Below are 12,613 nucleotides of genomic sequence, written 5' to 3' on the forward strand. Positions count from 1 at the left end.
AGCCTGCAAGGTAGCCAACAGGCTTGGCAATGTGAAATGCACACATGATGCCACAGACCAGGCTTGCCTTACTCGAAGACAATTTAGTAGATGTGTCTCCTGGAAAGTGTCAAAGACTAAGACACATTTAAGGAAGGGATAAGTAGCCTTTACCTGCATCTTTTCCATGAATGCTTTAGCACCCAGCCTGACCCTCCAGCAGCTCAGACATCTAGAATTAGGTTTTTGTGCAAAGCTTTCATTTCCTAAAATGTGCTGCTGCTTTTCCCAGAGAGAAAGAACTTAGCTGAATGCCAAAGGATCACACGTCCTCATAGTCAGGCAAGAATCTAATAGGGTTGTGCCCCCACTGCAGAAAAGGGAATCCCTTCACAAGACCCTTGCTATTGCAAATGGTGGGTCTTAACAGAAACAGCTTCTTTTAACAAAGATATTTTCTAGAGCATGTTGCTTGTTTGGTTTTTTTTTTTTTCCTCCATACCAATAATATGATGAATGAGTAACCTTTGTAGATTGAAGACTTAGAAGAATCCACAACCAATGTCTAATAACTTTGCCCAATATCTAGTTCTCAGAATTCCATGATTTAGGTGGTGTTTTAAGAATTTTGCTATGGCTTCTTGTCACGGTTTGACACTGGCCCGGCGACTAAACCGGGTGACAGATGCTCTCTATTAATCTCTCTCTCCTCCTTGATAAGAAAGGAGAGAGAATAAGGGAGAGAGACTTATGGGTTGGAGGCTAAACCAATCAACTTTAATGAAAACAATAATGGTAAATAGGAAAAAAAGAGAAAAATGCTATATATATATATATATATACAAATATACAGGAAAATGAATATCAGAGTCCTTCCCCCTTTTCCCCCAACAGTTCTCACGCAAGCCGGGTGAAGGCAGGCAGGCAAGCAACTGGGCAGCAGGCAGGGCAGCAGGCGGGCAAACGGACTGGATGGGATCCTTCCCAGATGCCGGGTGAAGGCAGGCAGGCAGGCAACCGGGCAGCAGGCAGGGCAGCAAGGAGGCAACCAGGCAGGGCAGCAAGCAGGGCCACAAGCAGCCAGCCAGGGAGGCAACCAGGCAGGGCAGCAAGCAGGGCCACAAGCCAGGGAGGCAGCCAGGAGCTTCTGCTGGTCTTTTATAGTGCCACAGGTGAGAACAATTAGCTGTTAAGGGGGGTGGTACCCAGCACTTCTGCTGATGATCTCAGGTGAGGCCGATCAGCTGGTAAGGGTGTGGCTCGGTCCTCGTGATCCCCCAACTCCATACCGAGGATGACGCACATGGGATGGAATACTCCATTTGAGAAACTTGCTGTCCACCCCAGCAAGTTCAACCATCGACAAGAAACTCAGAAAAATCACCTTTATCCTGGCCCAAACCAGGACACTTCTCTAGAATGACAAGGGTAGCAAGGAGACTTCTGCTTGGGTTTTCTGAGAGACAAACTGATTTTTAGTTGTCACTTACCTCTGTCCTGTTCCTTTCCTTATTTCTGTCTCCTCTGCCTGCAAGAAACAGAGAAAGTGAGTTTATTTTCAAGTTAAGCTGTAATAAATGGCTCAGAAAGAGTCCATTAAGTGTTTCTTAAACAGCTGAATTAATGCTGTGGCCATGTAGCCACAGCATGAATCCAGATAAAGAAGTAATACTGGAGACTCCTTTTCCTTTAGTTTCTGACAGCATACTTATGTCAAATATAATGGTTATTTGCAGGATCATATGGTGAAAGAAGAAACTAGAAATCTTACTCCAAAGCAGTGTGCTGTTTTGGATCTGGCACTGGATACCATCAAAGTAAGTGATTCCATTTCTGTCTCTGTCATCTTCTTATGACATCCCCAAGTATTATTTGGGAAGATAGTGTCTGTCCCAGTTCAGGACAAGTCAGGAGTCTTTTGTTGCTATTATGGTGACAAAGACACTGAGTGATACTGCCATCAGTGTGTAAACCTGAGTAGGTTCAGGTGACTGGCATGTGCTGAGAGCCAGCATATTTATATTTAAGTACTTTGGAAGAGGAGAGCAAAGAGTGGTTGGTATGAGCTGGTCTAAGAGCTGGATTTGCAGTACAAAAGCTGGTCTGGAAATTTTTCCAGCTCTTTTCCATCCACACAGATGATGGCCTGTAAATGTTGGTTGCTACTTGCAAGTCTTCCTCAGCATTTTTCCTCTCTCTTTTTACTCTTAGCAATATTTCCATGCTGGTGGAAATGGTCTGAAGAAAACCTTCTTGGAGAAGAGTCCAGATCTGCAGTCACTTCGATATGCTCTCTCTCTGTACACTCAGACTACAGACACTCTCATAAAAACCTTTGTCCAGACTCAGACAGCTCAGGGTAAGACTTTTGTGTTGTTGGCAAAGTTGAATGGAGCCAGCTCCTCCATTCATAGTTGCTCTGTCTTGCACTGCCAGTTGTCATGTGCTTTTGCCAGTAACATTTCTGGAAATGCAGCAGGTCAGAGCTTTTGAAACTGGGATGGAGGGAAGGGAGGCTGTTTTCCACTCTAATAATTACATTCTGAGAGAGAAAAGCCACCTGAAATGAAAGTCCTAGAGTGTGTGCTTTTTTTCTGCAATCATCATTGAATAGTCACATTTTACAACTAAAGGGGGTGGGTGACTTAAAAGAATTATATTATACTTCTATAGAGAAGTACATATAATGTGTATTTGCACAATGGTGAGAGAGACCATTTCAGGAAGACATCCCACAGAAAACAGTCAGTGCCTGTATCAGAGGGCAGCTGCCAGCAGTCCCTGTAAGTCTGACTAAGGCTGAATGACAGCACTGTGGTGAGTCACAGAGCTGCACTCTGCCTGCATAGGGAAAAGTCTCTTGGGAGAGTAGCAAGAGCCCTCTTTTCTCTGCAGCCATTACAGGATACATGCAAGTCTAATGACTGCAAATCACCACAATTTATTAGTAAGCTGATGGGTTGCATCACTGGAGTTCTTTGGTAGCTCTCCAGGAAGGCACGTTACTGATGCTGTTTAATTGATTTGGAAGGAGTAAACACTTAATTGTCTCTCTCTCATTGATTTCATGTAAACATCTCCAGGTTGTTGTACAGATTAATTTGGTCTACAGTCAGGGACCTTCACTGGCTGACTACTAATCTCAATAAGGAGGGGACAGGTGCTCTTAGAGATTAGGTCAAAACTGAAAAGGATGTTTTAAGTTTTCAGGCTGTTTAAATACAAGCCTTGGCATTGGACTACAGTAATGCAACTCCATGGGGTTCTTTCTGTCACCTTTCTGCTTGGGGTCCTTTTTCCTTTAATTCTTCTAAGCCTATGAGGGCTGGCAACCCCTCAGACTGTACTAACTCCATCAGCCTACTTGGCACACAGGGCCCTGAAGTCAAGGGGAAAGCGCTTCATAGCCGACATTCTTTTCCGTGGTGTGCAAATGAGACTGCTTGATCCTGGCATTCCCCAACCAGTGGAGAAAGTACTGAGAATTCTTGAGCAGAACAAGATTTGTTTTAAAAGTTTTCAAGTGAAAAGTTGACAGCAGTTTTGGGGGACTGAACTATACCTGTGTCCCAGTAGAGCAACGATGACATCCAGTGGCCAGACAGGTCAAAGACTGCTACATCCACAAGGGATTGGGAACTTGGCTATTGCCATTAGAGCTGTAGTGTTGTACAAACAATTTTTAACCAGGAACATGTGTGCTTAGTGTGCACAATCTTTACTGTTCAATGGCAAATGTTTCCTGTTATATATCCAGACCATGAACTGAAGGTTGTTTTTTCTGTGGATCCTATTTATGTTGTCATGTGGAGCCAAGATAGAAGGATATGTGCAGCACTGCTGGGCTACATTCTGTGCTACAGTCAGGGTTGTTCAAAATTATATGAAGAAGATTCTCTGCTGAAGTTGCAAAGGGGGCAAATCCAAAACTCATATGAGAAAGCAGCTTCATGCAATGCATTATTTGACTGTAAAACTCTACTGTAGAGTCTGAGTGTTTAGCAGGTACAAAAAGAGAATTGAACATAATCAGAGATTTGCAGAAGTACACAGAGTTGCCATGGAAGTATGTGTGTTTGGTTTGGGGGATTTTTTAAAAGAAGCTTAGAACAAATTAAGCTCTAGTTTTAGGACATATGATGCACTTGTTGCAAGGTCATAGATATCTCATAGTTGACTGATGACATTTCTTGATGGCTGGTCTGAGCCAGTTCAGGAGACAGGTGCTGGGCATGGTGAGCCACTGAACAAGTCCAAGTCAGCATCTGCTACATTAGTAGGATTGAGAGTTTTGGACTCTAGGGAACAAAAGACATGAGCTGCACCACTTAATACCTGTAGGATCAATGATGGAGTATCTCCAAGAAAGGCATGATGTGTTCCTGAAACTGGGACTAGACAAGGATATTGCTTGCAGACATTTCTCAGTAACCACTTTTGGTAGATAAGTTTGGAGAGCTGCACAAGTGTTGGAAGGACAGAAGGGACAGCACTGGTATTGACAGCTGACATTGGGTTACCAGAGTTCTGACTGATGTTTCCCTTGTCATAAATGAAGCTTCCCACAAGCCTATGGGCTGCATGCAGAACTATTTAAATGTTGACTATTTGCCTTTTTTGCTTCACTGCTTAATGGTTGCATCTTCCAGCTTGTGAGGCATCTGTTGCCCTCAGTTTTTTACTGACCAGGCTCCTATAGCACTATACCATACTATGCCATTAAATGTTTGCTCTGTAAATCTGGATCAGGGCTTGCAGTTTAGTTATGCCAGCACAAATTGTTCTTGTTTTAACCCAGGCAGTCCCTTACTCACAGACAGCCTTGCTACCCAAAGCCTGTGTTAGTGCAGAAGATCTAAAAGGGTGCTTTGTCTATTAGGAGCTAGAATATTCGTCTTGTATTTGTTTAAGTGACATCACTAATTGGATTGTAATTCATATTCTTCTCTCTTTATCCTGCTTGCTTCTTGCCTTTTGAATTCATGTCACAGTGCATGATGGGAAAGGTATTAGGTTTACAGCTAACGAGGATGTTCTTCCTGATAAGGGTATGTTCAAGACTAATGTTGTTACCATAACAACATTAGCCAAGTGCCTTGCTTTTGAAGTCATCTTGCACCCCCATGCTCACCTTTTCCAGAGACCTCTTCTCCTTAGCTCCCAGTAGAATGAACTTTCACTGAATGCTTGCATCCCACAAAAGAAGCCACGGGTTGTGTAGTGTAGAAGTCTTACCTCCTGCCTGAGAGCCTGTCCCCAAGCTTGAGATCTATTAATGGGATGTGAAAGCTGTCTCAGAAAAGCTGCTTTTGAGAGATGCTACAGACTTTTTCTCCTACACTTTACCATGGGCTATGTATTGCTGTTTAAAGACCTAGACTTGCATGTGTGTGGTCTGCTGAAACAGGCTACTGCAATAGATGGCAATGAATGATATGTACTCAAGGTTATGGCCCTAAAAAAATTATCTTGCTCTGTTTCATCTCTCAATTTATTATCTTCTGTCTAAAATCTTTTTGTTATCTTAGGTGAAACATACCTGTTAACATTGCATGAGCTCAGTTATGCAGTTTCACTTTCCAATATATTAAGACCAATGATATATTCATGTCAAGATTTACACCTATTTGTCACTAAATGTGAAAGTTTGTGTATAAATACAGTTGTGCATGATCCAATGTCCTTCACTGGCCATCTACAAAGGTTTTTTTGTCTCTGAGCATTTTGGTTAATAGAACAAGATTTTTGCATGAAAAAACAAACATGAAGGTAGAAAAAAAAAATGAAATCTTGTCTCCTTCAAAAGTAATGGGATGATTCTGCTCTCATTCCCCTGAAGCATAAGCATCTCCTTTTTTTAATCTCTTAATTATACTAAAGATAGTAAAATGAAGACCTCAGTGTTCAGTGGTTGATGTTTCTGCAGATGTGGCCTGATCAAGTTGATAAAGTTCCTATGGAAAGTGCTGACAGTAGCAGTGGCAGACCTGAACCATCAGATGGGTCAAGTCAATAATTAAAGCTCTTTGCTTATATGCAGAAAAGAAGGATCACTGCCCTTCAAAGTGGGAAGGAAACAGTACATTCAAGATCTTATACAAATGTTACAGCCTAGAGGCTGTTTGCTCTGCTCAGGTCAAAACCAAGAATCTAACCTAAGATAATAATCTGAAGTTCTGATGTTTGCTCAGATACTTTTACTTGTATATTAATGTGACTTTCAGTACATACAGCTCTTTGCCAGGCAATTTTCTTTAGAAAATTGCTCAGATTAGCTCTCAACCTCTTGAATGGACGTTTTTGCTGCCTTCAGACTGATCTTGTGAAAGGTGATGTGTTAGATCTATCTAACCAAAATGTTTGTTTAATGATATCCTTCAAGCTCCTTATCTTGAATTTCAAACACAACAATTCACTTAGTAATGTGTCTTAGCCTCAAAACTGACAAAATCGCTGCTGTTCATAGGTACTCAGTTACCCAGTAGGTATCTTGATTACAACAGCATTGCTAATTGTCAGCCTAAGATCAGACAGTTATCAAAGAGAAAGTAAAATCAGTCTCACTATCTTATCAAAGACTTCATCTTAGTTTTGGAAAACAGTCTTTTCCTGTAATTTACATCGTATCTTTCCTACCCAGAAACATGTCATTTCTACATATTCATAATAATTATGATTAGAAGTTTAAAAGTTGAAAACATCATATTACACAAATTTTAAGCTTCATGAGAACTTCTCCCTCTGTTACAGCATGTTATCTTTTCCTCTTTGAAGCTCAATCTCTCTGGTTGATGAAGGGAATTAAGTATGCAAGTTTTGAGTGTTTCCCTCTCATCATTTTTGGTACACAGCAGTGAAAGGGTTCTCATTATCTGCCAAAGCAGATGAAAGTTGTCATTCAGACTATCTGATGTACAAAATAGAAAAAGCTTCTTGAAGGGTGAGACTGCATTATGGCTCAGTGAAAATGACTAACATGTTTATCTTTTTCTTTCCTAAACTCCCTCTGATGTGTTTTGTTTTGTTTTATTGGGTTCTTTGCCCTTCCTTCTTCCCTGAGTGGAGAGGAATGCTGATGCCCACCAGTGGAATGCCTGCATGTGCACAAAATAGCTTGGCAGGAATCTCTGAAAAAATCTTTGATCTTTGTGAGGGATCGTTGTCAAGCTTCAGGTCTCTTAAATTCTTTTAAAATTCATGCTAGTATTCTCAACAGGACATGATCTTATGGTGGAGTGCCAAAAATGTTGGTGCTTATGTGTACTGGGCATGCAAGCCTGATGTTGTTTTGCATTAATGTTACATTATCAACGTTAACTGAAAAGCTACGTATGGAAGGTGTGCTGTGAAAATGCTTTTGACTTGCTGAGGCAAGTCAAAAGGTGAAGAACCAAAGGTGGCTGCTAATGAACACTGATCTGTGTGTGCACGGGGGGGTGTCAATTCTCTTCCAACAGGCTCTGGTGTGGATGACCCAGTGGGTGAAGTGTCCATACAGATCGACCTGTATACCCACCCAGGGACTGGTGAACACAAGGTCACAGTGAAAGGTATGGCAAAGCATGTGTTACTGCTCAGGCTGTCTCTGTGTCAAGGCAAGGCTCCAGTTGGCAGTTCTTATATTTCTGTCTTAGGTCATGGGATCTGAATATAGAATGTTTTTCTGTTTCGCATCAGGAACTTGGAGAGAAATGGCAAATGAGCTTGTCCAGTCCCGACAGTGATGTGGCAATGTACAGTTCTGTTTTTTATTGGCAATGATACACAAAGCAAACAAAAATCAGATGACAGCCCTAGCCAGGCACCAGCGTAGCCTGTGCTGCAGAGAACAGGGCAGAATTGCAAAATTACTCAGTGTAAACAGAGAGATTGCAGAGCCAGTAAGGGGTCAGAGGCTCCTCTCCCCCATCCTGAATGCCACGTTGGTCCCTGAGGAGCTGCTCTGAAAATAGCCAAAGCAGTGATTCATCTCAGACTTCCTCTTTCTCCTTCATCTCCTTTGCTTGAATACAGCATATTTAACTACTTTAATTTCCTCTAAAGATTTATATAAACAGCTTTTCAGACCTCTCTTCTCCTAGGTAAATCTACAGTGCAAAAGCAGATTTTCCAGAGCTATTTCCTGTGCTTCAGTCTGCTCCCTGCAGTGACCCAAGAGGCAATGAGAATTAAAGAATTCAGGGTTCTGGAACCACCCACAGCTCATGGTCTTTGTTCGTCTTACCTGCACTCTCATTTTCCTTTCCAACTGAGACCTTTACATTGGTCCCTCAAATGCCCCTTCTTTTTCTCATCTCACGTGTAATACAGAGTGAGCTGTCAGTAGTGAGCTGTCAGGCCAGCCTGTCCAGAGTTGCATGACTGGCTGGTTTTTTTGGACTAATTTATTTATTATGCATGTAGCAAAAGCTAAGTGCTATTCCAAGAATTAAATTCCCTTTACAGGACACAAACTAGAGCACAAGAGCCTATCTCTGTATTACAAAAAGTCCCACTCGTGTGTCAGGACAATTGCATGTTTTGAGTTGGACTTTGTTCTCTGCAAGAAGAAAATCAAAGCAGGTCAGACTGAAGAGGTGTCCAGAGGAATGGGAATAAATGAGTATTTACTGTAAAACAGGTTGTGTCTCTCTTTTTCAGTTGTGGCAGCCAATGACCTGAAGTGGCAAACATCTGGCATGTTCCGTCCATTTGTGGAAATCACCATGATTGGGCCCCATCAGAGTGATAAGAAGAGGAAGTTCACAACAAAGTCGAAGAGCAACAACTGGGCTCCCAAATACAATGAAACCTTTCACTTGTAAGTGTGAAAAATAGCCTGGGGATCAGAGGTGGCAAGTGTAAATGCAGGGGACAGATAGGGTTTTCTGCTCAGTGCCCAAAACAGTACTATAACCATTAGCTTGGCCAAATGTTTGCTGTCTTGGCAGGAAAAACTAGATTATGGGAGTTTTTGCTGTGGGTGGGATGCTGAGGTCTCTTCTATACCAGCATTGTCCTTTGGCTACCTTCTGAAATACTGTGTTTGTCCTATCAACATATTTTACTGTGCTCCATCATTTTAATGAACTTTGTGTCTTTAATAAGTAGGGTTGAGGCTAAAAGTTCATTATGTATTTTTAGTTCTTTCAGTCTTGATGTGTGTTTTTATCCCAACTTAACCTGTGGGACATGGCTTCTGAACTTGTTCCCTTGGAACCAATATTAAGTTGCACTGCTAAAATTGCTGTCTTCCTCTACAGCAAGTATTGATCCCTTTTATTTGGCTTACGTTATTATAAAGGCATCTTCCTTCTTGGGAGGCTCAACAAAGGGAGCTACAGACTAGTGCTCTCCCTGCTGTACAGTAAGAATTAGAGGAGAAGAAGTAACCAGTGAAAGACTGTAAGCATCATGGGGGAGAGGGACTGTCCATAGAACTTTTCATTGACGTGAGGAAAGGCAGGCTTCTGCTGAATTAAAACCTCCTTTAGAAAGACCAGAAAGGTTGGGTATGCATTTTTATTAGCTTTTGATTTAACGGAAGGTTCCGAATCCTTAAAAAGACATCATCTGATTAACATAATAATTACTGAAATGAAGCTACCCTAAACAGAAGCAGAAATGTTAAACATTCGAGTTGAAAACCTATTAGTATGGCTTTGATGTTCCTCACTTTCCTCATTTCACAGTTTAACACACCCACTTGCAAAGGCAACTCTATTAAGGTTGTTTGTTTTCTCTTTTTAAGTAGCCAGGTTGTCTTTACCAGCTGTAAATCAGCAGAAATGCCCATATGCCTTAGATTTTACTTCTCCCTCTCTGACCAGGGTTTTCTCTAGGGAGGAGTCTCCTGTTGCTTATCAAAGCACCCGAGTCAGCTTCTGACACCTTTACTTTGCAGAGGGAACTTGTGCATTCTGATAAACTTCTCTGCATTTTTCAGCATCCTGGGGAATGAAGATGGCCCTGATGCCTACGAGCTCCAAGTCTGTGTGAAGGATTACTGCTTTGCTCGGGAGGACCGAGTGCTGGGGATAGCAGTAATGCAGCTCAGAGACATAGCAGACAAGGGGAGCTGTGCTTGCTGGTGCCCCCTCGGGCGCAGGATTCACATGGATGAGACTGGACTTACAGTCCTGAGGATTCTCTCTCAAAGAACCAACGATGAAGTTGCCAGAGAATTTGTGAAACTGAAGTCTGAGTCTCGCTCCGCGGAGGAGGGCACCTGAGCTAAGCTGAGCTGTGTAATGTTTCCTTTTCTCTTCTGCCTTGTGCCAATATGTGCAAGTGTTCAACAATTCTCTTTTATTAATTGCAAAAGGTTTTTTCATGTTGTCTTTGTTGGGTCCGATAGCGCACGTGTGCTGTACTGGAAACAAATCCGTCAATCTGATGTGAATTATTTATTTTTTAGTAGTTGAGTAAGGCACCATAGAGAATGAGACAATCTCTTGTTATTTACGATGCAAATTCCGCTTTGTGTGTATAAATAATTTTATATTGGAGGCTGGGTATGCTGGGTTTTGTTGATATGCAGCACTGTGATTTTATCCTCTGAAGCTGGCAGACATTAAAAAGGTTCTACATAATCACACTACAATACAAACACACAACTGTGTGGAAATGGGGAGAAGAATGATGATTTGGAGTTTTGGCAAGGCACAGATATCTCATTGAATCCGTGTACTGTAGAACTGCCAGGGGATGATCTGGCACAAATTATGCCAATGTCCCAGCATGATATGCAGACACCTCAACATCTGCTTAAAAAAGAATTTTCAAATTGCTCTAAAGATGCACACCAAATGAATGTATGTCCATGGGTGTGCTGCTGTGAGCACAGATAAGACCAGTGGGACAAGTGCAGAAGGCCCTAAGATCTCATAGCCAAAAGCTGCAAAGACAACACACCAGGAGGAGACTGCAGGTGCCCTGCCATTGTAATTAGATGGTGTGTCCTGGAGAATATAAATCTGTGTGTGCTGCTGGGAATCCTGCATCACCATGGGGATGCTGCAAGCTGCTGAACTCCACAGGTCACACTTTAGTTACCGTGACCACACAGTAGAGAAGGGAACAACATTAGAGCCATGACAAATAGCATGGCTGCTATATGCTTTTTCCACTTCAGTTTTCTTTTGGTAGTTTTTTGATGTAGGACTGGATACTTTAATACTTGTAGGCTTTCTGTAGCATTTTGTTACCCTGAAGTAGCTGAGACCATTCCTCACTTTGAACCCAGAAGTGATGGCTCGCTGGTGAGGGAGCAAGATGATGCTCTCCTCTCTGCAAGCATTCAGTCTGGAGTGCTGGTCAAGGGGCAGCAGGTCCATTCAGTTCCAATCTTGAAGTCACTGTTGACCATGCTGCAGTTGATCCATGCTGATTGTCATTAATCTGTGGTTAAGCGATACCATTGAAAATATTTTTGCACTGTCTTAAAGAAGCATCCTGGTTTGGTTTTCTTGTGAAAAGTAACACTGTCCTGAGCAAAATGACTGCAGGGAGGTCAGAAATTCTGACTGAAAAGTCATAAGCAGGAAGGTCTGGAGTAGTGATTGCACTTGAGGTATGGTTGATGGAGGCTTTTTCTCATTTTTGGGGATTTTTTGCTATTTCCAGTTGCCCTTGTGCTCTGGAAACTGCAGCTGGAACAAGCCAGTCCTTGCCCATAAAGTACTGTAATACTGTCAATAAATTCAAGGACTGCATATTGAGTGACTTTTTTTTTCTATTTTCTCTGACACTTGTATAGCTATATGATATGACTACTGTATTTCATAGGCCTGCTTGTAGAGTTCTGAAACAGCACATCTGCTCTGTTCTTGTCCATGGTGTGCTATAGTAATGCTCTTTAAAAGTCCAGACTATTTGTCATGATTTTGAATCACTGTACGTGCCATTGTTATGAGAACTGTTAGTACAGTCTTTAATAAACTCTTTTAGCATCGTCTGGAGTTGTCTGTTGAACTGTGCCCGTAATTTGGTTTGCTAAATCACTTAGTGCAGAATTGCTACTGCATCTTTGCAAACTGCTGTAGTGGGTATTTAGGTATTTCTTTGGTGCTATAGATGCCCAGCAAGGGGCATGAGTCAGACAAATGCCCCCTCCACCATGGTGCCTCCATCCTCAACATCTTTCCTTGAAGTTCTTGCCTTCTGGTAACACACTGGGAATCATAGGAGACCACAGAGAGTACTTGCTGTTCTCCTCTGTGGTCTTTAAGTCCATCTTCCTTTGTACACAGGTAGACCCTGAAGGTGCTGAATGGAATGATTCAGGCAGGCAGCACAATACTTTGCAGGTAATACATGAAGAAAAGTACTTATGTGCCAAACTGGATTGATGGCTTTCAGTCTGGTACAAGCCCTAATACCCAGTAGATGGTACAGAGAGAGTAAACTTTCTTGTTGTCAAATATGCTACTCCCCATCCTCATTTTTTGGGGATGCTGCCAAATTCCAGCAGGCAAGCCCATATAACTCAGAGATTCATATTTCATGATAATGTGTGTCTCTGAATTTTTGTGCTATGAGGTGGAATTTTTTCCTTAGGTAATGTACCCTCAGCAACGTTTGATAGTGTATCCCATGTGATGTGTGTTAAAAACATGACTTTAAAGCCCCAATTCAGTACCAAGTTAGATGCTGT

The 12,613-nt window shown here is 42.0% G+C and overlaps 1 protein-coding gene across 15 annotated transcripts in view; it reads left to right on the forward strand.

Annotated features, from left to right (window-relative positions):
• The window catches only part of LOC139789463 (protein unc-13 homolog B), a 213,666-nt gene extending 201,752 nt beyond the window's left edge, over positions 1-11,914 (forward strand). For 9 of the 15 annotated variants that reach the window (XM_071730242.1, XM_071730245.1, XM_071730246.1 and 6 more), the window contains 6 exons: positions 1,716-1,796; positions 2,191-2,338; positions 4,971-5,027; positions 7,437-7,529; positions 8,620-8,779; positions 9,905-11,914. In XM_071730242.1, coding sequence (XP_071586343.1) covers positions 1,716-1,796; positions 2,191-2,338; positions 4,971-5,027; positions 7,437-7,529; positions 8,620-8,779; positions 9,905-10,190 — 825 coding nt within the window. In that variant the 3' untranslated portion in view covers positions 10,191-11,914. The remainder of the gene's footprint in view (positions 1-1,715; positions 1,797-2,190; positions 2,339-4,970; positions 5,028-7,436; positions 7,530-8,619; positions 8,780-9,904) is intronic. The other 6 variants (XM_071730244.1, XM_071730249.1, XM_071730250.1 and 3 more) reach the window with 1 other exon arrangement.
• The last annotated feature ends 699 nt before the right edge of the window (positions 11,915-12,613 follow it).

This window comes from Heliangelus exortis, chromosome Z (genome assembly GCF_036169615.1).
Source record: "Heliangelus exortis chromosome Z, bHelExo1.hap1, whole genome shotgun sequence".
In the NCBI taxonomy this organism is placed as follows: Eukaryota; Metazoa; Chordata; class Aves; order Apodiformes; family Trochilidae; genus Heliangelus; species Heliangelus exortis.